Here is a 23613-nt window from a genome sequence, read left to right on the forward strand (position 1 = left end):
GCCGCAGCCAGGATTGGACAACAGGGGAGAGGAGGTGGGCTCAAAGGAATGGGAGTGGCAATTAGACACTGTCCTCCTCCTCGGTCCGGGTCTACAAGTCCCGGGGCTCCACTTGGCTTCGCTCAGCCATCGCGAGAAGATCTGAGCACCACGAAGGGCATCTGTTGGGAGTTGAGGCCTAGATAGATAATCAGACAACAACAACAACAAAATCCCCGGGCTCATCTTTCACCAACACTGGGAACCAAGCCGGCCGGAGGGTGTGGGCAGCAAGGTCTCTCGGTGACTCTGAGTCTTCACAGCCCCAGGGCACAGTAACTGTCCTGACCACATGATGTCCCACGCAGACAAATCTGCCCTGGGCTCAGAGTCAGCTTCGAGCATCCTCTATTTCTGCATCAGCCCTGCCTTTCCCAGTTCACAAATGACATCTGGGAACTATCAGGTGTATCCCAGAATGAAATCTCCTTTTGTTCTTTGCATTTCAAAGTGGTATCCGTGGGTAGAAATCTCAATACAAACAGGATTCGTTAAGGGGAGACAAAAATGTTCATTGTGAATGATGCTAATTGTATTTGCAGGGACAGTTATGAAGAGGTTAAGTCAGGAACAAGGAAGGAGACGGACAGTTCATAAATATGATCTTAAGACAGGCAGAAATGAGCTATCATTGGTGGCTCCCACCTGTAATCCTAGCTAATCAGGAGGCTGAGCTCTGAGGATTGCGGATGGAAGCCAAATGGGGCAGGAAAGCTTGTGAGACGCTTACTTCTACTTAACCACCAAAAGGCTGGAAGAGAAGCTGTGGCTCAAGTGGTAGAGTGCTAGCCTTGAGCAAAAAGCTCAGTGCACAGGCCCTGAGTTCAAATCCCAGGACCCATACACACACACACAGAGGCAGGAATGAAACCAAGGGAAATCATGAATAAACTGCCTAGTACCACTTTCTTTCTTTCTTTTTTTTTTTTTTTTTTTGCCAGTCCCGGGGCTTGAACTCAGGGCCTGAGCACTGTCCCTGAGCTTCTTTTTGCTCAAGGCTAGCACTCTAACACTTGAGCCACAGCGCCACTTCTGGCCTTTTCTGTTTATGTGGTGCTGAGGAATCGAACCCAGGGCTCCATGCATGCTAGGCAAACATTCTACCACTAAGCCACATTCCCAGTCCCACCACTTGCTTTTAGTTTCCAAAAACAAAAACAAAAAAAACCCAACAAACACCCCACTAAACTTTGAGGGCACACAGCTGAGCAATAAATGACTGGTCTAGCGTTGTTCGAGATGCGCTCTGCTATGTGGGTCATGAGGACACCAGCTCTCTAGATTATTTTCCTGAACTGAAGGTCACTTTTTTTTAAAGACCAGGTGTTGTTATGGAGCTGAGGGTGGCCTCAAACGCCACAACCCTCCTGCCTTAGCCTCCCCAGTGCTGGGATTACTCGTGTGTATCACAGTACCTAGCTTGAAGCTCCCTCTGCTTGAAACCCTTCACCCGGACCTTTTGATATCAGAAAGCCAAAGATTCCACCCTCGGATTATGTTAAGGCCACAATTTCTGAACTTGTGTCTGAGAAAAAAATCTGAAGATTGATGAGAGGCATGCTGACCTCTGCTCGCTCTGCTGCACTAACTAATCTAAATGGTTTTTTTTTTCTTTATTACTATGAGGCACTGAGCCTTATCATTTGTAGGAACTTGTCATAGCTTCTAAAAATGGCCCAAAGCAGAAAGTGAAGGAAGCAGAGCTGTGACTCAAAGTGGCAGAGCACTAGCCTTGAGCCTAGGAGCTCAGGGACAGCCGCCTAGGCCCAGATTCAAGCCCCACGACTGACAATAAAAAAGGAGAAAGTTAAGTGAGTCATCCCCACATGTCCTACATTCACAGCCAGCCAGGTGATTATGATTAAAATACTAAGGATGAATGGAGAAATGAAAATGGAGATCTGAAGGTTTAGAGGACACGGAGGAACTCAGCAAGCCCCCCAAGGCCCCCTCTCCCCCCAGTGTGGTTAGTGAGTGGCCTAGGAGGCCTAGCTCAGAGAGGCTACTGCTCCTACAGCTAAAGCCAAGCTTTGCAAGATTACATGTGCAGGCCAGGCACTAGTGGCTTCTGCCTGTAATCCTAGCTACTGGAAAGGCTGAGACCCGAGGATCACAGTTTGAAAGCCTTCCTATTTCCAATAAACCACAGACATAAATAAATAAAAAGCTAGAAGTGGAGTTGTGGCTCAAGTGGTAGAGCTCTAGTCTTGAACAAAAAAGGAAGCCAGGTGCCAGTGGCTCACACCTGTAATCCTAACTACTCAACAGGCTGAGATCTGAGGATCATGGTTCAAAGCCAGCCCAGGCAGGAAAGTCTGTGAGGCTCTTAGCTCCAATTACCCACCAGAAAACTGGAAGAGGTGCTGTGACTTAAAGTGGTAGAGCGCTAGCCCTGAGCAAACAAGCTCAGGGACAGAGCCTAGGCCTGAGTTGGAGCCCATGACCAACAACAGCAGCAGTAACAACTAATACTGACCAGGGAAAACACCCAGGCCCTAAGCAAAAATGGTCAGGGAAAATCACCAGGCCCCAAGTTCAAGCCCCAGGACCAGGGGGAAAAATAAGGAAAAAAAAAAAAGAAGAAAAGCAAGCATAAGGCTGGGAATATGGCCTAGCAGTAAAGTGCTCACCTTGCATACATGAAGCCCTGGGTTCGATTCCTCAGCACCACGTATATAGAAAAAGCCAGAAGTGGTACTGTGGCTCAAGAGGTAGAGTGCTAGCCATGAGCAAAAAAAAAAAGCCAGGGACAGTGCTCAGGCCCTGAGTTCAAGCCCCAAGACTGGCAAAAACAAAACAAAAAGCATAAAAAAACACAACCATTGTCGGAATGACAGAAGTAGTTCGCATCTGTACTCACAGGTTGAGCTCCGGAGATCCCTGTTTGAAGCCAACCCAGGCAGACAAATTTGAGACACACCTACCTCCAATTTCCACTTCTGGCAAATAACCAGAGGTGGTAGGACACCCGTTTTGAGTGAGATGGCTAAGCTCCGAGTTCAAGCCCCCCCCCCCACGAGACCAATAAAATAGCAGAAGTAGAGAACAGAAGGTGTTTTAAATTCGTTTAAATTTGACCTAAAATTGTAGTTAAGTAGTATAAATATGTAGTAAAGTGTAGCCCCAGTATCGTTGTGCCTGAAGCATGCGTGCACACACACACACACACACACACACACATCCCAAAAGAACAAAAGTGTACCCATGAAAAGTGACACAATCTTGAAGTGATCTAATGCCAGATGCCTCCCGGTATCCTGTGGTATTGAGTCTCCCCGTAGACTAAGGCTGTTGGTCCAACGGCCTCCCCTCCCATAGCTTAGCATGCTAGCAACACTAGGCCCATTTGGTGAGGGCAGTAGGTAATCAGACTCCACTCCCTTCACCTGGAGGCGACACGCCTCTGGGGCAGCTATAACTATATAAGGCAGCAAGATCCCCTCAGAGGGACCTCCAGCTCCAGGCAGCTGCAAGACCCCTTATCTACCATTTGGGCAGCAGCCATAAATCCTGTCCTGTCATGGTCCACACCCTCCCTAGGTTATATAGGTCACCTCAGACAACAGCCCGCCCTTCTCAGTTCTCCCTTGTGGGAAGGCGTCTTGCTGGTCCCTTGGCTGGCAATAAACCTTTCCTTGGTTCTTTGTACTTGGGTGTCTGCGTGGTTTCCTGGCAAGGTATAATATACTCTAACAAAGGCCTTCCTCGCTTTCCTGGCCTAGCCTGTGCAGGCTTCCCGTGCCACCTGATAACCCGGGTCAGTGCTGGCAGCAACCTGCCCAGGCGGCATCCTGCCTCCCTCTGATTTCCCCTTGCTGTGCCCACGGCTGAGGCCGGTGTCTGTCCCTGCGGGCCGGGCTTCCAGCTTCACCTCTCTGCCGGCCCCGGCGAGGGCCAAGACCTTTCCAGGACCCACACAGAAGGAGGATGAATGTCGCAGACACGCATGAAGTATTCACTGAGCAACTACTACCTCTGGGCTCTGGAACGTCGAGGACTTCAAGGTGGACCGGGGGCCGCGCTCAGGGAGCCCACAGGGGAGCCCCCCGAGGGCCACCGTGACCCGACAGCTGAGTGGTAAACACACGATGCCCGGCAGCTGGCCCCGGGACAACATCAGTAGCAGTGCTCCCGCGGGGACGGCCGGTTCAAAGGCCTGGCGACGGGCCGGGCCGGGCGGGGCGGCGGCGGCACCCACCGAGGCCCAGCCCTGCGGGCCACAAGCCCGGGGGCGGCGGCGCGGTCAGAGGTCAGCCAGGCCCTGCGGTTCAAAGGCCGGGCCGGCTGCGCTTTATTTCTGGGCTTATCTAGAGGGGCGCCATCTTGCTCCTCTGCAGGGAGCACACGCGCTGCCCACAGCAGGCCCGCGCCCCGCCCGAGGCCACGCCGCAGCCGGACACCAGCTTGGTGGGCCGGGCCGTCCGGCGCGCCCCGCCGCGGCACAAGCGGCTCCGCCGCTCTCGCCCCGCCCCCCGGCTTTGGCGAGCGGAAGTGGGCGGGGCGCCGCGTGGGCCCGCCCCCGCCCCCGCACGCGACTGGCTCCTCGCGGCCGAGTCCCGCCCCCGAGGCGACGCGAGGGGCGTGTCCGGGGCGTGGCCAGGCCGGCGGTGGGGCGGCGGCTGACGGACTCTGGTGGAGGAGCGAACTCGTGCTGCGCCACCACCGTCGCCTCCGTCACCACCACCGCCACCACCGCCACCGCCACCATGGGGGCCCAGCTGAGCACGGTAGGTGGGAGCGGCGCGGCGGCGGGCTGCGCAGGGGCCCGGGGACGCCGGGCTCCGGCTCGCGCGGCGCCTGCGGCCGGGTGGCCGCGAGGGGGCGGGTCCTGCGCGTTCCCGCGGCCGCGCGGGGCTGCGTGCGCCCCGGCCCGGGACCCCTCCCCTCCTCGCCCGCCGCGCCCGGTGCCGGCGTCGGCGGGGCGTCTCCTCCCGGGCCCGCCGCGCGCGCCCCGCCCCAGCCCTGCCCCAGCCCTGCCCGGCCGCGGGGCGGCGCCCCGCGGGTGTTGAGTCACCGGAGCCCGGGGGCCCAAGGCGGGGGCCGGCCGGGCCAGAGCTAGGGGCGAGTGGCGAGTTCGGCTGTGTGGGAGCCACAGGTGTGCCCCGGGCGTTCAAGCGCAATGGGAGAGTGAGGAAGTGCGCGTGGCCAAGCACGTGCCAGTGCGAGCACAAACCCGCGTGCACGCAAACGTGCGTGAGCTGGCATGTGCCGTGTGCATGGTGTGGAGACGTGTGTGGAAGCGTGCCTGCCGGTGTGAATGTGAGCATCGGAGACCGTGAGTGGGTAGCCGGCCTTGGCTGACTCACGCCCGTAATCCTAGCTTAGTTAGGAGGCAGAGATCCGAGGATCGTGGTTCAAAGCCAGCCTGGGCAAGAAAGTTCCCAGAGACTCCCATCTCCAATGAACCATCAAAAAGCTGGAAGTGGAGGTGTGGCTCAAGTGGTAGAGCATCAATCTTGAGTTCAAGCCCCTATACTAGCACACACACACAATGAATGTGTAAATGGTGAGGACATGGAAATGGAAAGGTGTGTGATGTGGGGTGATGTCCCTGAACCCTGGGATTGGCCACATCTTGTCACTGGAGAATGCTGGTAGCTGGACATCCTGTAAGCTTGCTGTCACTGCCCCTGCAAGGAGGGACTCTGGCTATCCTGTAACTTAACCAAAGCCCCAGGAGGCTGGGATTCCCAAGGCCTCTTCAGTCTTGGTCCCTAGCCAGCAGCACTGAGGAGGCTCGGACCTGACTCTCCAAGTGAGCGCAGGGCCCCCCACCCCACCCCGATTTCTCAAAAGCAGTGGGTAGGGGTGACAACACCCCGGCTCCTGGGTATTCTGCTTCAGGGCTGGGAAGGCAGCCTGGGAAGGATTAGTCTTGCACTGCCACTCCTCCCTCCCTATGGGACTCCTCCTTGCACAGCTAGACCTGAGGTTTCATGAGATTGTGGCCAGCCCAAAGGAGCGCCCCCTCCCCCTGGGGGTCATGCAGTCCCAGGGGCAACTTTGCCCTGGGCACACCTGTGGCATTACCTGACCCCAGAGTAACATCTTCACTACCTTCCCCAGAGACAGCCCTGTCAACGGTTTCCTAATTTAAATGCTGTCAGTCTGAGGCCCCTCCCAGCCATGTGTTTTGGGGTGACTCACCTTCTGGCTGGGGTTGGCTGGAGTGTCACTGCAGCCCCGCACTTGTCTGCACTGCTCATGTTGACTAGTCCCATGTCCAGGGTCAGGAGACCACCAACCCCGGCTTCCTCTGCCCAGTGTGGGCCCGGGATTGCCGCGGCCTGTGGCCCCGCTGGGCCCCAAGTCCACAGCTCGCTCAAGCCCAGCTGGATCTGGAGGCTCCATGTTCCCCGTGGGTCCAGAGGCCCCGTGGCCTCCGTGGGTCTGGAGGCTCCCTGCTCCCCGCGGGTCCGGAGGCTCTGTGTGGGAGGCTGTGTGTGCTCTGTGGGTGCCCCTAGGCTTCTGCACCAGGTATCTTATCTGGGCCCCACAGCAGGCCTGCGGGGAGGCCCCTGGGCCTTGGTGCTTGACTCTGCCAGCCGTGTGGGGAGAACACTGGGGGCTTGGCCTGTCATCCTGCACTGTGGCTCCCCTATCTCCCAGCACAGCCAAGAGTGCCAGGCCCTGACACACCCACACACAGGTGGAGTGTCCAGGCATTCCCTGGCCCCTGGCAGCTTCATGCCTAGTTGGTGGCCCTGACTCCCCGGGCCTCAGGGAAGTAGCTGTGTCTCCCCGGGGCCCTGAGGAGGGGCTGCTCAGCCATCCACCTGCTTCTGGTCCTGGGTTCCCTTCCCCCTAGTTCCTAGCCCAGCGTGGAGGCCGGCTCACTGCAGGACTTCCTTCATCCCCTCCCACTTCCCCCACTTGGGACCCGGACGGCAGGGAGGTGGCTCTCAGATCTTGGCGGGACCACAGGCAGTGGGAAGGTAAGCAAGTCATTGCTTGGGCTTTCCAGGTCCTAGGACAGGGAGCTGGCACCTTGGGAGGCCTGGGCAAAGCAGATACCAGGGTCTCACAGGGGAAAGCCAAGGCCGGGCAGGATGCCCTGTGGGTGGGGAGCAGGCTCCGTGGCCCTGGTCCGTGAGTCAGCGGGGGACTCCCTGGAATGTCTGGAGATCCTGGCACCCGGTTTCCTTCAGCCCCATATTTGCCGAACAAGGAAAGCAGGGTAGAGCAGGGCCTGCAGGGACAGCTCTGGGCTGGGAGCATCTGGTTCCTTCCCCCGTGGCTGGGGTGATCACCCAGCTGAGGAGGAGCTGAGCCTGGCCTGGGCCCCAGCACCTGCCTCCTGTTTACCTGCCTAGAACCGGCGGGTGGGGGTGGGGCCGGGGCCAGGGCCCAGGCCAGAGCCTGTTCCACCCCCCCACCCCCGCCTTCATTTGTCTGCTCTGGCTTCAGCTGTCCTTCTTCCTTGGCCCTCCACCTTCCTGCTGTCCCCCCTCCCGCTGTCACTCCCCCCTCCCGTGGCTGCTTTGCTGTTTGGTGGGGGGGCCTTGTCAAGCACATGAAGTGCCCACTGGGGTTTGTGGACTGGGTGACACCGCAGCAGTCTGGCCACAGCTACCTTGCCAGATAGGAATTCTTATACAGAAAAGGCCCATCCCCCTCCCTTGCAGTGGCTAGTCTCACACCCGTCATCAGAGCCTCAGTTTCCCCATCTGAGATGGAACAATAGTAGCACCTCTGGATTGCAGCCTGAGGGTTAGGTGAGGCCTCGTGCCTGTGTCTCCACAGCCCCAGAGCCCGGGCCCGGGCCACCTCGGAGACCAACCCAGGGTCTAGGGTGTGTCAGACAAACAGGATGGGCCGAGATCCGCCCTCACCCTGGAGCTCTGGTTCTGGAAACTTCCAGACAAAGTAAGCGCCAGAGGGACATGGGGTAGGGGCTGCTATCTCTACTTATTCATTCCCCAGACACCTGCTGGGTGCTTCCCTTGCTGAACCGGGCACTGGGCGGGCAGTGTGGCCTGGGAGTGAGGGGCGCCGGCCCCGGGCGGGCTGTGAGCCTCTGACACCTGCGGGTCTTTCTGTCTGGCACTTAGCACAGGCTGGCATTCGTCGCTGTGGGGCAAGTGACTTGACAGAAAAGTGCGGGCTGAAGCCCTAGGCCTCCCGGAGCCTTATTTGTCCAGTGGGGCTGTAGGCTGTACCTGCTTCCCCACTTGGGTCGGGCTGTGAAGCCCTGCAGGTGGGGGGGGCGGTGCTTGGAGCCGCCCCACGGTGCCCAGCCCTGCTGGGAGAGGGAGCCGCTCCCACCGGCTCTCAGGCTCGCTTAAGTCCACTTCCAGGCTCCCAGGAGTGATTTCCTGCAGATGTGCCTCCCCTCACGCCGGTCCCCAAGCTGCCTTCCCCAGGGAGAAACTCCCAAGGGGGTCACAGAGGGGCCAGGCCGCAGCCAGTCCAAGCGCCTGGTTAGCGCCAGTTGGCTGGAGCTGGGCTTTGACAGTGGAGTAGGAGTGTGCTGGCTGGGAGTGGGGTGTGTGTGTATGCGCACGTGTGTGTGTGTGTGTGTGTGTGTGTATCTGTGCAGAGGCCTAATGCCAGGCAGGCTTGGCCTGCAGGAAGGAGCTTGAGAACTCTGGGCTAGAGCTGCAGAGCTAGGGCTGTGAGGGCGTGTGTGTGTGTGTGTGTGTGTGTGTGTGTGTGTGTGTGTGTTGGTTTGGGGGGATAGGAGGTAGAGGCAGGGCTCAGGCCTCGCTGCAGGAGGTAGGGTGTCATGTTATTGACTGGGGTGTGTCTGCAGCTGGTGCAGGAAGAACAGGACTGGATGGGACTGGGGTCAGGCCCTGTTCCCACTCTGAGGCTTCAGGGTGACTTCCCTCCGCCTCAGTTTCCCTTCTGTAACTCAGTGAGGCCCACTGCTCTGCAGACTGGGGCTGCAGTGGACTGACCTGGTGGACGGGTGCCAGCCCCAGGCCTTGCCTCCTCCCTCCCCAGCCTGAGGGGCTGGGCCCCGAGTCCCAGCTCTGACCCTGCAGCCCCGCGATGAGCCCGGGGTACCTAGCACAACCCAGTGCTGGTTCCGATGGGGCGTTGGCGGGGGCGTGGCCAGTCCGCAGCCTCTCCAGGCCCTTGGGCCACATACCAGTGGCCCTGTGAGGTGGGGCCTGGGTCACACCCAGCCTAGCCTGCTAGAAGATCTTTTGTTATGAACCCAACAAAGGCCCAGTGACTGCTGCCCACTGGCTGGGCCGGTTTGGGGGCAGGGCCGGGTCTGGAGGGCTCGGAGCTCCCCTGGGGAGCAGCTCTGTCCGCCCCGCACCTCTCAGGTTGCTGACTCCTCCCTGACCTGGGCCCCTTCTCCGCTCCGCAGCCCTGAACCGTGGGGGTTGGGGTGCCTGGAGAATCCGTCGCCTCGTTGCTGCGTGCGTCAGTGCTCCCCTTACATGTGCACTTGGCTGTGTGGGTGCGCTTCCCATTGCCCCGAATGCCTCAGCGCCTACCTCCCAAGGGAGAGACACCCAGCAGCACACTTGAATGAACAGTGGGGTCAGGACTTGTTCACACGGCAGGTGTCACCCACACCTTTACAACTGCTTTGGCCAGGCTCAGCATCTCTGGACCGCAGGTGACCTTCAGTCTTGCTGCCCTTTGCCCTGAGGCTAATGGCCTGGGGCAGCCATAAATCACTACAAATTGGTCAGCTTGAGATAGCAGAGGTGAACTCCCCCTCCCGGGTGCCACGCCTGACAGCCGAGGTCAAGGACAGCAGGCAGCGCCCACTCCCGGGTGCCCGCTGCCCCTGGCGGGCACTTAGCCCCTCCGAGAAAGCCCCGCCACCGTGTCTGTGGGCGCAATGTGCTGCTCAGAGGGTCCCGGGTTGGAGGTGTTGCCTGTTTGTTTACCCGAATAAAGCTAGAACCCGGGAAACTGACCACAGGGAGGAAGAGAAGGAGGGAGCCGCTTCGCAGGGCTCAAGGTCGGTTCACTCCGGGCGCCCCAGCAGCTCAGATGCGGAGCTTTGTCAAAAGCCCTTGATCTGAGAGAAATGGAGCTTTCCCAAGAACTTCTCCCGGTGTCCACCGCAGAGGGCCCGTGGCGGGTGCCGTGACAGGTGTGGGGTCGTGGCCTCCGCTCCTCTCGGTGGCTTCTCCAGATAGAGGGGAGGGGAGCGGAGCGGAGCGGGGCGCACTGGGGAGCTGGCGTCTTCAGAGGAAGGCCGTGTGTGTGTGTGTGCGCGTGCGTGTGTGCGCGTGCATGCGCGTGTGTGGACGCCTCCCTCCACGCCCTGGCTCGCGCTCACCTGGCAGGCCCGCCCACCTGTCGTTTCAGTTGGGGACCGTGGTGCTCTCGCCCGTCTGGTTCCTCTACAGCTTGCTCATGAAGCTCTTCCAGCGCTCCTCGCCGGCCATCACCCTGGAGAGCCCCGACATCAAGTACCCACTGCGGCTCGTCGACAAGGAGGTGAGGGGCTGGCACCGCCCGTGCCCGGGGGCCCAGCGCCCCAGGGCCACCCCCCACCCCGCGCGGCAATGACAGGACTCCAGCTCTGGTCTCCCACACGCTGGCCCTCCCACTGGAAGCCCAGATGAGAAGGGCCCCTCGGGACTATGGGGTCCTCACCCCCGTCAGTGGGGAAGGCGGCTGAATAAGTCTGAGTACCCCGTCCCTTCCCAGTGCAGGATCCCAGCGCCTGTGGGGCCGGGGCCTGTGCGGGCCTCTGTGGCCTCCGTGCCCCCAGGGGGCGCTCTTCTAGCCCCGCGCTGTGATGGCGTCTCAGACCACCTCCTCCCCCCCCCCCCCCCCACTGCTACTGCCCAGGCCCGGCTGCTGCCCTCCTTACTCCCCTCCCAGCCTGCCTCCCCCGAGGCTCTATTTCTGGCCACCCGGGCTGCTACACGGGGTGTGTCGGGAAAAACTGAGTCACAGCAGAGAAAGCCACCCGCGCGCTCAGCCGGCCAGCCCTCCACCGAGCTGCACCGTGCCCAGCGTCCGACCCCATCGTGTGGTGCCCAGGCCTCCCTGGCAGGGCCCGTGGGAGTCCCAGGGGCTCCTAGACATGGGGAGGAGCTCCAGATAGAGCGAGTCCCCCTCCCGGGGAGAGCACCCCTGCCCTCCCTCACACCTCATCCTGCGGCAGAGCGCATTTAGGCCTGGCTTGCTTGTTTTTCTGCGCAGGACCTGGGGCTTGAACTGAGTCTCATGTTCTCCTTTAAGGCTAGGGCTCTGTTGCCACCTGACCCACAGCTCCACTTTCAGTTGTGTGTGTGTGTGTGTGTGTGTGTGCATGCGTGCACACGTGTGTGTACACACGTGCTCCCTGGTCCTGGGACCCGAGGGCTGGCCTGAGCTTTTTTCTCAGGGCTAGTGCTCCAGTGCGTTGAGCCACAGCTCCATTTCTGGCTTGTTGGTAGTTAGAAATGAGTCTCATGGGCTTACCATCCTTGTCTGACTTTGAACTGTGATCCTCAGATCTCAGCCTCCTGAGTAGATGGGCAGTGGTTCACTGGAGATAAGATTCTCACAGACTTTTCTGCCCAGGTTGACTTCAAACCTCAATCCTCAGATCTCAGGATTACAGATCTCTAGGAGCCGCAGTGCCTGGCAGCCGTTTTGTTTTTTTTTTATCTACATTTTTATTGGCCTCAATTAACTGTGTAAAGGGGTTTCATTTTGTTGTATCCATCCATCCATTCAAACAGTGTACCTCCATCTCTCCCCTCATCTTTTCTCCTTCCCCTGCCCTGCTTTTTTTTTTTTTTTTTGGCCAGTCCTGGGCCTTGGACTCAGGGCCTGAGCATTGTCCCTGGCTTCTTCCTGCTCAAGGCTAGCACTCTGCCACTTGAGCCACAGCGCCACTTCTGGCCGTTTTCTGTATATGTGGTGCTGGGGAATCGAACCTAGGGCCTCGTGTATCCGAGGCAGGCACTCTTGCCACTAGGCTATATCCCCAGCCCCTGCCCTGCTTTTTAATTGTTTTCAATGTTTTGTTTTTTTGCCAGTCCTGGGGCTTGAACTCAGGGCCCGAACACTGTCCCTGGCTTCTTTTTGCTCAAGGCTAGCACTCTACCACTTGAGCCACAGTGCCACTTCTGGCCATTTTCTACATATGTGGTGCTGAGGAATCGCACCCAGGCTTTGTGTATGCGAGGTAAGTACTCTACCTCTAGGCCACATTCCCAGCCCTTGTTACTGGTGTTTAATTTCAGAACTAACATGATTGTGGTGCTCACTATAAAAATTCACTTGTGAGGGCTGGGAATGTGGCCTAGTGGCGGAGTGCTTGCCTAGCAGGCATGCAGCCCTGGGTTCGATTCCTTAGCACCATGTATATAGAAAAAGTTGGAAGTGGCGCTGTGGCTCAAGTGGTGAGTGCTAGCCTTGAGCAAAATGAAGCCAGGGACAGTGCCCAGGCCCTGAGTTCAAGCCCCAGGCTTGGCAAAAGAAGATGCACTTGTGTGGAGTGAATGGCCCCACCCTCCCCCGCTGCACCACTGCTGCACGCCAGCGCCTGAGGAGGCCCTGCCAAGTCACATCTACTTCTGCACCGCACAGGTGGCAGGTGTGCACATGGGCGTGCGCGCATGCACACACACACACACCCTGTCCTGACAGCAGGTCATCTTTTCTGCCGCTGTGTAATACGGGTACTTTTTCACCTTGTTTGGGTGACAGTCGAGTCACACGGTGTCCGCTTTTGAGCATGACAGAGGCCTGCAGTCGCCCGCGACCCCCACCGTGGCCTGCTGTCGGCGTGGCCGGCCAGCCGCTGGACCTGCTTCGTGGTTTCTGCTGGGCTCCCCGGGCCGCCCTGCCAGGTCCCCGCGGTTTGCAGCACTGTCCCTCCTTTCTGTTCCTCCAGAAGTGTCTGGTGGCGACTGTGTCCTTGAGCCTCAGCGCCCATCAATAGTCCTCGACTCTGCTCCTGGGGACTCCACGCTTCACCTCCCCCGAGTGCAAAGGTTCCGGGGAGGCAGCCAGAGGCCTGGGCTGGGCTGGAGGCCGCCCCGGGTCATGGCCTCGACCTTCCAGTCACTGAGGCTGGGGCGGCTGGTCCTCTCCAGCCGGCGCCGCTCTCTGCCTCCGTGGGTTTGGCTTCTGTGTGCCACCTGCCTGTCTCCTGGCCAGCCTGGTGCCAGCAGTCAGGGCTGGCGCCGGTCCTGGCTCTGATCAGAGCTGTGACACGTGTAGACGGAAGCCCGTCTGCACGGGTCCGTGGTCCACCTGGCGGCCGTGTCCCCGTGCCGTCCCGTGCAGGGTGGAGGCCGGGCTGGGGGCGCTGGCCTCGGGCCAGATGGAGCAGGCTGCCATCTCTCTGCCCGGCCCTACGCAGCCCGCTCGCCAAGGAATTCCAAGGGCAGAGGCTTCCAGAGCTTTAGTCACACGTGGCCGTGTCTCGGCTCTGTCACCACGCAGGCCCCGAGCGCAGCTGAGGGCCCATCTGGACGCCCTCCCCCTCCCCCCCAGGCCGTCTGGACTCTCCTCCCTCTGGGACTGGGTGTGTGGGTGCTCTGGCCACCCTGTTCTGGGACTGTGGACGGGGTCACCGCACCTGTGTGCTGAGACCACCTGTGCAGGCCGGGGTGGGGCGGGGCGGGCGGGCCCCCACCCCCGGGCCCCCACTCCCGGGCCCCCTCAGCAGCTCCGGGCCTCCTGCAGGTCATCAGCCACGACACCCGGCGCTTCCGCTTTGCACTGCCCTCCCCACAGCACATCCTGGGCCTCCCCATCGGTGAGTCCTGTCCCCCCGCTCCCCCCCCAGCCCACCTCCCACGGGGCCAGGGAGGCAGTGCGTCAGGGAGCGCAGGGGAGGGTGGGGGCCTCGAGCGAGCGGCGGGTGCCAGCTAGGAGGGCAAGGCCGCCGGCCCCCCGCGGGGGGCCCGGGTGGTAAGCGCCCCACCTCAGGCGGGAGGTCGTGAGGGAGCAGCCCCACTGTGACCTCGCTGGGCCCCGCAGGCCAGCACATCTATCTCTCTACTCGAATCGACGGGAACCTGGTCATTCGGCCCTACACGCCCGTCTCCAGTGACGATGACAAGGGCTTCGTGGACCTGGTGGTCAAGGTGAGGTCCCCAGGGCAGGGCTGCGGGGGGCGGGGGGCGGAGGGGGCGGGAGGAACCGGCCCTCCTGCGTGAAGGCCCAGAGGGCCGCCGGAGGGGCGGGCAGGAGGAGGAGGGAGCGCCCCGCAGCCCAGGTGTGCCCTGGGACCTTGTCCAGAAGCCAAGAGGCGGTGGTGAAGCCACCAGAGAGGGCACTGGGGGCCAGGTAGAGGGTGGGAAACCTGGTGTCACCCCCCCCTCCCCCCCGGTGCTGTGGCCGGGAATCTCCCTACCCCAGAGGCCAGGCCTCTCTGCTCCAGGCCAGCCCCTCCCCCTCTTCTCCCACTTCGGCAGGCGGGTGGGGTCAGAGCCCCCCTCCTCTCCCTCAGCGGCACCCCCTGGGGGCTGGAAGTTGGGGGGCGGTTACCACCGCCACACAAGCGCACACCCCAGGCTGGGGATGCGGCTGGAACTTGTGTCTGCCTTGCAGGTTTACTTCAAGGACACGCACCCCAAGTTCCCGGCCGGAGGGAAGATGTCACAGTACCTAGAGAACATGCAGCTCGGGGACACCATCGAGTTCCGGGGCCCCAACGGGCTGCTGGTCTACCAGGGCAAAGGTGACCCTGGGCGGGAGTCGCCGGCACCCGCTGGGCCCCACGATGGAAAGCCGGCACCTCGGGTGTCCCCTGAGCCCGCTCTGGTGGCTGACGGGCTTTGCGAGCTGTGCCCTCTCAAGCCTCCGTCTCCCCTTCCGCCTCCGGGGCTCCCCTGCACCAGGGCTGGGACCGGCCACCCTGGGGAGCCCCACGCGCACCCCACAGAGCCATCACCGGCGGCTCAGCACCTGAAAACAGGCAGAAGGCCTGAGAGGAGCCCCCGCCCCCCCTGCCCCTCTCCACAGGGGCTCCTTGTGGCTTTTGAGTGGGGTCCCGGGGCCCCACCTTCCCGGACCCCAGGCCCCCGCCCCGTGTGTCTGGGCGCTGCCTCACCCTGCCTCATCCTTCAGGGAAGTTTGCCATCCGCCCAGACAAGAAGTCCAACCCCGTCATCAGGACGGTGAAGTCCGTGGGCATGATCGCGGGGGGCACAGGTAGGCCGCGGAGCCCCGGGGGCCGGGCGGGCTGCGGGCCGCGTGTCGCGGGGGGGGGGGGGGGGGGCTGCGGACGCTCACTCAGTGCCGGGCCCCTTGCAGGCATCACGCCCATGCTGCAGGTGATCCGGGCCATCATGAAGGACCCGGACGACCACACCGTGTGCTACCTGCTCTTTGCCAACCAGGTCAGTGGACAGTCCCTCCCGTGGAGGGGCCGGACCAGGACGGGGGGGGTGCCCAGAATCCAAGCCCAGAGCCCGCGGCCAGCCTGCTGGGTGGCCTGACACGGGGCCAGCCCCCCCCCCGCCCCCGGGGCCGCGCCCCAGGCCGGCACAAGGGCTTTCTCAGCTTCAGGAGTGTGCAACTGAACGTGGGAGCTCGATAGCAAAGCCTCACTGGGGACACCTGCCCCCTCTCCCCCCATTGCCCAATGGGGCCCGGGCCGAGGGTCCATCTGCTGCCCATCCGTGCGGTGCTGGGCCCCCACCAGGAGGAAGGAGCGGCTGGGGGAGAGGGCAGAAGCCGGCTGGAGTGGGGGCTCACAGGCCCCGGGTCTCGGGAGCCTGGGGGACGCCGGGCTCTGGTGTGCTCTCCAGGCGGGGGTTGCAGGGCTGGCCAGCGCCCCCCCCCCCCGCGGTCTGGGGACCCCCACGGGGCTTGTGCCTGGCTGCTGACGGCGTGGCCTGTCCCCTGCAGACCGAGAAGGACATCCTCCTGCGGCCGGAACTGGAGGAACTGAGGAACGAGCACTCGGCTCGCTTCAAGCTCTGGTACACGGTGGACAAAGCCCCCGAAGGTGAGTGCGGGGAGCGCCAGGCTGGTGGGGCAAGGATGGAGCCTGCAGGGCACTGCTCTGGCCTCCCCTCTCCCCGGCCCCGGGACAGGGCGTGGTGGACACCAGAGCCCCCTCGCTCTGCCAGTCCAGTGAGTGGCCTCGCCCAGGAGGCAGGAGGCCCCAAGCCCACACCACACTACACCACACCACACTACACCACACCACACCACACCACACCAGACCGCCTCCAACAGTGCGCGCACGAGGCACGCGGAGCTCACTCCGCAGACCTGGCCACCCAGGAGGCTGCGGCTGAGGCTCACGGTTCACAGGCTGGGCCTGGGTCGGCGGGAAACGCTGCCGGACTCCGTCCCCACTTAATGAGCAAAAAGCCAGCAGTGGAGCCAGGGCTCAAGAGAGAGAACATTAGCCTCGAGTGACAAAGGGATGGACACTTCCCCTCCCCCCCAGGCTGGGAACGTGGCCTAGTGGTAGAGTGCTTGCTTAGCAATACATGAAGCTCTGGGTTCGAAAAAGTCAGAAGTGGTGCTGTGGCTCAAGTGGTAGAGTGCTAGCCTTGAGCAGAAAGAAGAAGCCAGGGACAGTGCTCACTCCCTGCAAAAAAAAAAGGGACACTCCACAGACCCTGAGTTCAAGTCCTAATATTGGCACGGGGGTGGGGGGGTACCTTCATTCCTCTTTGCTGTAAGAAAAGCGGCTGTGCTGGTATCCCCGTGGGTGGCTCTGGGTTGGGGAGTTACAGGAAATGGCGGGGACTGTGGAAATAAGAGCTTGTTTTGGCAGTACTGGGACTTGAACTCAGGGCCTCGTGTTCGCTGGGCAGGTACTATACCACTTGAACCATGCCTCCAGCCCCTTTTTGCCTTAGTTTATTTTATTTTATTTTATTTTTTGGCCAGTCCTGGGCCTTGGACTCAGGGCCTGAGCACTGTCCCTGGCTTCTTTTTGCTCAAGGCTAGCACTCTGCCACTTGAGCCACAGCGCCACTTCTGGCCGTTTTCTGTATATGTGGTGCTGGGGAATTGAACCCAGGGCTTCATGTATACAAGGCAAGCACTCTTGCCACTAGGCCATATCCCCAGCCCCGCCTTAGTTTTTTTGAGACGGGGTCTCCCACCCGTGCCTGGGGTGTGGTCCTCTTCCTCACACCGCTGGCGTGACGGGGGCTCCGGGCCGTGTGTGACTGAGATGGGGTCTCGCGCCCCTTTCCTATTGTCCCGCTCACGTCCGGCTGTGATCCTCCCGATGGCTAACGGGAGCCAGCACGCCTTAAGCGCGCCGCTGCCCTGCCCTTGCTCTGCCTTCTGCTCCTGCTGGCGTCCCCCAGGTTACCAGACTGCACCATGAGCGCACCCCGCATCTGCCGGCGGGGCCTCCTGGTTTTGGGGGTGGCTTAGCCCTCAGCTGGCCCCTCCACGCCGAGCTGAGCGCAGCTCAATCCAGGGCCTTGGTATCCCCAGGCCTGGGGCCAAACTGGACATGGGTCCCTGGGCCTGGTGGCAAAGAAAAGGAAATCTTCCTTGTACTGCGGCTAGGAAATGGGGGACAGAAGGCGGGGTGCCTCTCCCCCCCCACTGTGGTTCCCAGCTCCGGTAGGCTGAAGGCCCCAGTGGGGGAGGTTGGGGCGACCCCTGGTGGCGGCCGGCAGAAGGGCAGTCCCAGGCCAGCACTCCCCACACGGGCCAGGGGGGGCCCCTTGCTGCCCCCCCACCCGGTGTGTCCCCCGCTGCGGCAGAAGGATGGGGACCGCGCAGGGAGGGCGGCCCCTGCGTGTGGCAGATGAGGCTGCCCGGTCCCCAGAGCCACACCGGGTACACGCAGGGAGAAAGTACACTGCCCGGAACACACCTGCCCGCTCGCTCGCTTGCTCCCTCCCTCCCTCGCAGCCCCCCCACGTCTGTGGGCCCCGTTATAGAAAGGTGACCTGAGTCAGGGCGCCGGCAGCCCACACGTCAGCCTGGCTCCTCAGGAGGCTGAGACCTGAGGCTCACAGTTCCAAGCCAGCCCAGGCAGGAAGGTCTGTGAGGCGCCCACCCCCAGGTGAACCTCGTAAAAGCCGGAGCGCTGGCCTTGAGCACAAGAGCTCAGGGACAGCGCCCAGGCCCTGAGTTCAAGCCCCACGACCAGCAATAGATAAAATGATCTGCCCGTCGGGGGCTCGTTCCAGAAGGGTGTAAGGCAGCTCCGAGACTCACGCGGGAGCGGGGTTAAGCCAAGGACAGGCCCTCACGGCCGAGTCAGAGCCGGCAGCCGAGCGTCCTGCCTGGCCCAGGCCTCCCGTTCAGTGTCCCCGCAGCCCAGGTGAACAGGGACAGCCCTGCACAGGCCCCAGTTCGCCGGGCGTATGAGGCCAAGAGGGCCTGATTGCTGGCACAGCTGGCTTGAGTCCCCAGGCCAGCTGGCCCCTCAGGCCCCGCGACCCCTCAGCCCCTCAGGTGTGGGGTGGGGTGCAGGTGTTGGGCTCCGCTCGGTGCCATTATGATATTGTGGTTCCAAGCCACTTCTCCGCAATTAACTACCAGTAGACCTGCGGCTCAAAGTGGTAGAGTGCTCCCCTTGATGGAGAAAGCTCCGAGATGGCACCCAGGTGCTGAGTTCAAGCCACATGGCTGACAAAAACAAACGAAGAAAAACAAAAACCTATTTTGTGAGGAGAAATAAAAGGACTGTGGCCCCAAGACGGTCTAGCTGAATAACCTAAGGGAAAAACTGGGGCATGGATTAAGTAGTAGGTGGATGCCTAGCAAATATGAGGCTCTAAATTCAAACTCCATTACCACAAAAAACATTTAGCAGAAATCTCAATCTACAATTTCAATATAAATATTTTTTTTTCAAATTAATGACCTTAAAAAGAAAACTCCAACAGGATCTTTTGGAAGAGTATGAAAAGAGGACTATAAAATATATAGAAAAGAAGATCTAAGAGCAGAAGATTGATTACCTTACCTCTACATAATTTAATAAATTGCTAAAAGAAGCATTATGAAACTACTAGGAATAAGTTATTAATAGCAAATAGGTACTGGTGCAGGAAAGACAGTTGGATAATTAGAAGAGTTCTATATGGTATTTTAGATCAGTGAAGGAACCATTTAATAAGAATGGTATTATGACAACTGCACATTCTTTTAGAGTGAAAAAGATTATCTACCTCAATCATCCTAAAATATGAATTCCAGGTTGGGAATATGGCTTAGCAGTAGAGTGCTTGTCTTGCATGAATGAAGCCCTGGGTTTGATTCCTCAGTAACACATAAACAGAAAAAGCCAGAAGTGGCCCAGTGGCTCAAGTGGCAGAGTGCTAGCCTTGAGCAAAAAGCAGCCAGGGACAGTGCTCAGGCCCTGAGTTCATGGCCCAGGACTGGCAAAAATAAAAAATTTTAAAAAAATGGCTGGGAATATGGCCTAGTGGCAAGAGTGCTTGCATTGTATACATGAAGCCCTGGGTTCGATTCCCCAGCACCACATATATAGAAAACGGCCAGAAGTGGCGCTGTGGCTCAAGTGGCAGAGTGCTAGCCTTGCAAAAAGAAGCCAGGGACAGTGCTCAGGCCCTGAGTTGAAGGCCCAGGAGTGGCCAAAAAAAAAAAGTAATAAAAAATATATTACCATATGTTAGAAAAATAGGTATGTGTTGGACCTGGGTAACTGTAACCATAATCAGGACACGGGGGATGCAGAGGCGAGTGGACCAATGCACACTTCATTTCAGGAGGGCCAGGGTTTATATAGGGTTAGAAATCAATTCACAACTTCAAGGGTAAAAATGAATACAGCATGATATCCATTTCAATACAAAAGTTGAGATTGTTGCTACTACAAAGGGCTGAGCTGCTACAAAGATCGTTGATATCAAAACAGGATGAGTTGGGGGGCTGGGGATATAGCCTAGTGGCAAGAGTGCCTGCCTCGGATACATGAGGCCCTGGGTTCGATTCCCCAGCACCACATATACAGAAAACGGCCAGAAGCGGCGCTGTGGCTCAAGTGGCGGAGTGCTAGCCTTGAGCGGGAAGAAGCCAGGGACAGTGCTCAGGCCCTGAGTCCAAGGCCCAGGACTGGCAAAAAAAAAAAACCAAAAAACAAAAAAACAGGATGAGTTGGAATCTTCTGCAGATGCTGAGTTGGGGTCTCTTGTAGAGGCTGAGTTGGGGTCTCCTGCAGATGCTGAGTTGGGGTCTCCTGCAGATGTTGAGTTGGGGTCTTATGCAGATGCTGAGTTGGGGTCTCCTGCAGATGCTGAGGTAGGGTCTTTTGCAGATGTTGAGTTGGAGTCTCCTATAGATGTTGAGTTTTGGGATCTGCTGCAGATGCTGAGTTGGAGTCCCCTGCAGATGTTGAGTAGGAGTCTTGTGAATAGTCTGGGTTGGGATCTCGTGCAGATGCCGAGTTGGTGTCTTCTGCAGATGCCGAGTTGGAGTCTCCAGCCAATACTGATTTGGGGTCTCCTGCAGAGGCTGAGTTGAAGTCTCATGCAGATACCGAGTTGGGGTCTCCAGCAGAGGATATGGTGGAGTCTCAGGCCGAGTCTGAGTTGGGGTCTCTTTCAGGGGCTGTGTTGGAATCTCTGGCAGGGGTTGTGCAGAGGTCTCCTGAGGAGCCTGACTTGGGCTCTCCTTCAGAGACTCAGTTGGGATCTGCATAGTAGAACACATTTTACTCTTTGTAGTAGGTTGTGGAGTTTGGTTTCCATGCTGAACTTGAAGGGGAAATGTCACATGAGGAGGCGTCTTTTTAGGGGATGGAGAATATTCAGCCACAGAGGTGGGTTGTGAAGTTGAGGAAAGCAGCAGGCCCACTGCTTCAAAGGTGACCTTGTGTGTCACTGGAGTCCAGGTGGGAGTTGGAGATGGATAATGGGGCTTGGGATCTGAAATCATTGGGTGGTGTTGAAAGGTCACTTAAGGTCTCCTGTATGCTTGGAGAAAGTCCAACCTCCATATTGGATTCTGGAGTTAGGGTAATTTCCACATCAAAAGGTGGAACTGTGACTTCAATCAGGTCTGGATGCTGAGACTGAATCTTATCTGGGTGTTAAAGGGTTACCTTAGGGTGTTTTGGAGGAGTTGTCTTCTTCAGAGATGAAGATTGTTAACTCTATGCTGGATTCTGGAGTTAGGGTAATTTCCACATCAAAAGGTTGAACTGTGACTTCAGTCAGATCTGGATTCTGGTGTTTTGGAGGAGTTGTCGTCTTCAGAGATGAAGATTGTGATTGTTCATACTCTCTGTTGGACTTTGGAATTACTGTAACTTCCAGGTCAAATTGCTGAAGTGTCACAGTGGGCTACTGTTGAGCTCTGGCTGTATCTTTAAGGGGCGGTCCTGAGAGGCTGCCCCTTCTCCCGCCCTGGGGCTGTGTGGCTGTTAGCCACTCTTTCCCGCCCCCCCCCCCCCACCAGCCCACCTTCTGCCTCGGGCACTGTAGGGCCTGGGCCAAGCCCAGGGGGTGGTCCTGTGGGCTGTGATCTCCATCTCTGGGGGAAGTTCTGTGACATCACTGTGATGGACAGCTCATCAGCCTATCACTAGTATCCAGTTAGTCCCGCCTCTTCCTGCCACCATTACTGTCCTATAAACCCCTCCCCTGAGTAAAAGGACGGAATTCCCAGATTCCCCCCCCCCACACACACACGCGTGTCCCGTGTGGTTCTTTAAGTGTGCGAGGGGAGGAGGGGCGTCTCACGACTACGCACACCCCGAGGCTGTCACGTAGCCCTCACTCCGGCTTTGCCACTTGCGGGTCAGGCGGCTGGCGCTTGAGGGTGAAAGGGGACTACACGGGAGACAAAAAGGCCCTGCATGCGGGGAGGGCCAGCCAGCCTCGAGGACTTGGGGAAGTTCTCCCGGGCTCTAGAGGACAGGGACAAACCAGAGCTGACCCTGGGGGTTTCTCCAGGCCCCCCAGGCTCTCTGCACCCCCCCAGCCCCGCTTGAGCACGTACCGGGCGGCCACCCACCCACCCAGCAGAGCCCGGGGCTGGGTGCCCGTGGTAGGACCAGGAGTCGGGTGCCAGTTCCCAGCCAGCTTTGGGCACCCCGAGAGGGCACCAGCGGCCCAGGCCGGGGCTCCCAGGCCGGCTCTCCCCGTCGTTTACTGACTGAGCCACGGCTTTGTGGCAGGCCCTGGTTTGGTGCGGCGGGGAGGAGTCTGACGAGGAGGCCCTGGGTTGGGGAGGGCAGGCCGTGCCCCCTGACCGGCCTGGCGCTGGGCTCTGCTGTCCGGGCCTCAGTTTCCACACCTGTGAAGTGGGGTCAACGACCTCCGCCCCGAGGCCGGGCTGAAGGCCCGCCTGGCTCCCATGAGGCCCTGGCACCGTCCTCGTGCTGAAGCTGACCAACCCACCTCCTCCCGCTGCGGCCCCCGGGGGTTCTGCAAGGAGGGGGGGCCCCGTGGTCAGCGGCAGGCCGCAGGGCTGCTCAGCCCGCTCTGGGAGGAGCAGCCCCGGAGCACCGCTGTTGGGGGGCCTTGGGGAAGGAGGGAGGGAAGGGAAGGGACAGGCGGCCTAGGCATCTGGGGTGCTGGGGTCCGTGCGGGCCGTGACCCCCCTCTCTGTGCCTGGTCTGCCCACAGGCTGGGACTACAGCCAGGGCTTCGTGAACGAGGAGATGATCCGGAACCACCTCCCGCCCCCCGCCGAGGAGCCCCTGATTCTGCTGTGCGGACCCCCGCCCATGATCCAGTTCGCCTGCCTGCCCAACCTGGAGCGCGTGGGCCACGCCAAGGAGCGCTGCTTTGCCTTCTGAGGGCCGCCGCCCCCCCCCCGCCCCGGGCCCCCCGGCCCCCCGGGAGCAGGGCTGCGCGCCAGGGGCCACCACCGGCCGTCTGCAGAACGGCTCCTGTCCACCCGCCCACCCTCCCGCCACGGCCCCGTGAGAGAAAGGAATGGAGAGGGGGACCCCGCCCGCCGCCCTCGGCCCCCCGGATGGGCGGCTGCAGGGCGGAGGCGCTGGCCAAGGGCCTGGGCCCTTGTGGACCCCGGCACCCCAAACCCTTAGGCCACTGGAAGGCTGCGGGCCCCGCCCCGCGTCGTGGGCCCTCGGGCCCTGGCGCGGCCCAGGCTGGCTGCCCTGGCGGCAGAGCCCGAGCCGCCGCGCCGTGCCCACCCCGGGGGCCGAGTGGGCGACCCCGGAAGCCCCCCAGCCGCGTGCCCACCCTGGGGGCCGAGCGGGCCACCCCAGCAGCTCCCCCCCAGCCGCTTCCCCCTCGGTGACAAGCAGGAGGAGTTAAAGTAAAACTTTGCTAACGTCTACTCTGCTGTGCCTGTGCTGGGCCTTGGGGGGTGGGGGGTGGGAGGGCCGCGTTTGCCCCGTATGTCAGGGGTGTCTGCCCCGGAGGTGTGGGGCAGAGGTGCCCCCAGGCCTGTCTGGGTCCCTGGAGTGACAACCTGAAGCGACTCCCTTTCCCACTCACTGTCCAGATGCTGGGGCCCTGTCCCCCCACCCTGAGGCCTGCCCCCCGGACCTGGGGCCCTGTCCCCCCACCCTGAGGCCCTGCTCCCTGGTCCTGGGGCCCTGCCGTCCCTCCACCCCCCCCACCCTGAGGCCTGCCCCCTGGACCTGGAGCCCTGTCCCCCCACCCCTCACCTTGAGGCCTGCCCCCTGGACCTGGGGCCCTGTCACCCCACCCCCCACCCTGAGGCCTGCCCCCTGGACCTGGAGCCCTGTCCCCCCACCCCCCACCCTGAGGC

At 60.4% G+C, this 23613-nt stretch overlaps 1 protein-coding gene across 1 annotated transcript; it reads left to right on the forward strand.

The window, feature by feature from the left end:
• The first annotated feature begins 4638 nt into the window (after positions 1 to 4638).
• LOC125357436 (NADH-cytochrome b5 reductase 3) lies at positions 4639 to 23139 on the forward strand. Its single transcript, XM_048354359.1, has 10 exons — positions 4639 to 4766; positions 10321 to 10452; positions 13648 to 13720; positions 13945 to 14051; positions 14518 to 14647; positions 15037 to 15120; positions 15223 to 15308; positions 15820 to 15919; positions 22497 to 22707; positions 22991 to 23139. The coding sequence occupies exons 1-9, from the start codon at positions 4746 to 4748 to the stop codon at positions 22667 to 22669; spliced, it is 906 nt and encodes a 301-aa protein (XP_048210316.1). The 5' UTR covers positions 4639 to 4745; the 3' UTR covers positions 22670 to 22707; positions 22991 to 23139.
• Positions 23140 to 23613: the final 474 nt, after the last annotated feature.

The sequence above is a fragment of the Perognathus longimembris genome, chromosome 1, assembly GCF_023159225.1.
Source record: "Perognathus longimembris pacificus isolate PPM17 chromosome 1, ASM2315922v1, whole genome shotgun sequence".
Classification (NCBI taxonomy): Eukaryota; Metazoa; Chordata; class Mammalia; order Rodentia; family Heteromyidae; genus Perognathus; species Perognathus longimembris.

Coding starts and splice junctions, on each gene's coding strand:
- LOC125357436 (XM_048354359.1), top strand. CDS start 4,746: ATGGGGGCCCAGCTGAGCACG. Junction 14,052..14,517: donor TCGTGGACCTGGTGGTCAAG/GTGAGGTCCCCA, acceptor TCTGCCTTGCAG/GTTTACTTCAAGGACACGCA. Junction 15,920..22,496: donor GGTGGACAAAGCCCCCGAAG/GTGAGTGCGGGG, acceptor GTCTGCCCACAG/GCTGGGACTACAGCCAGGGC.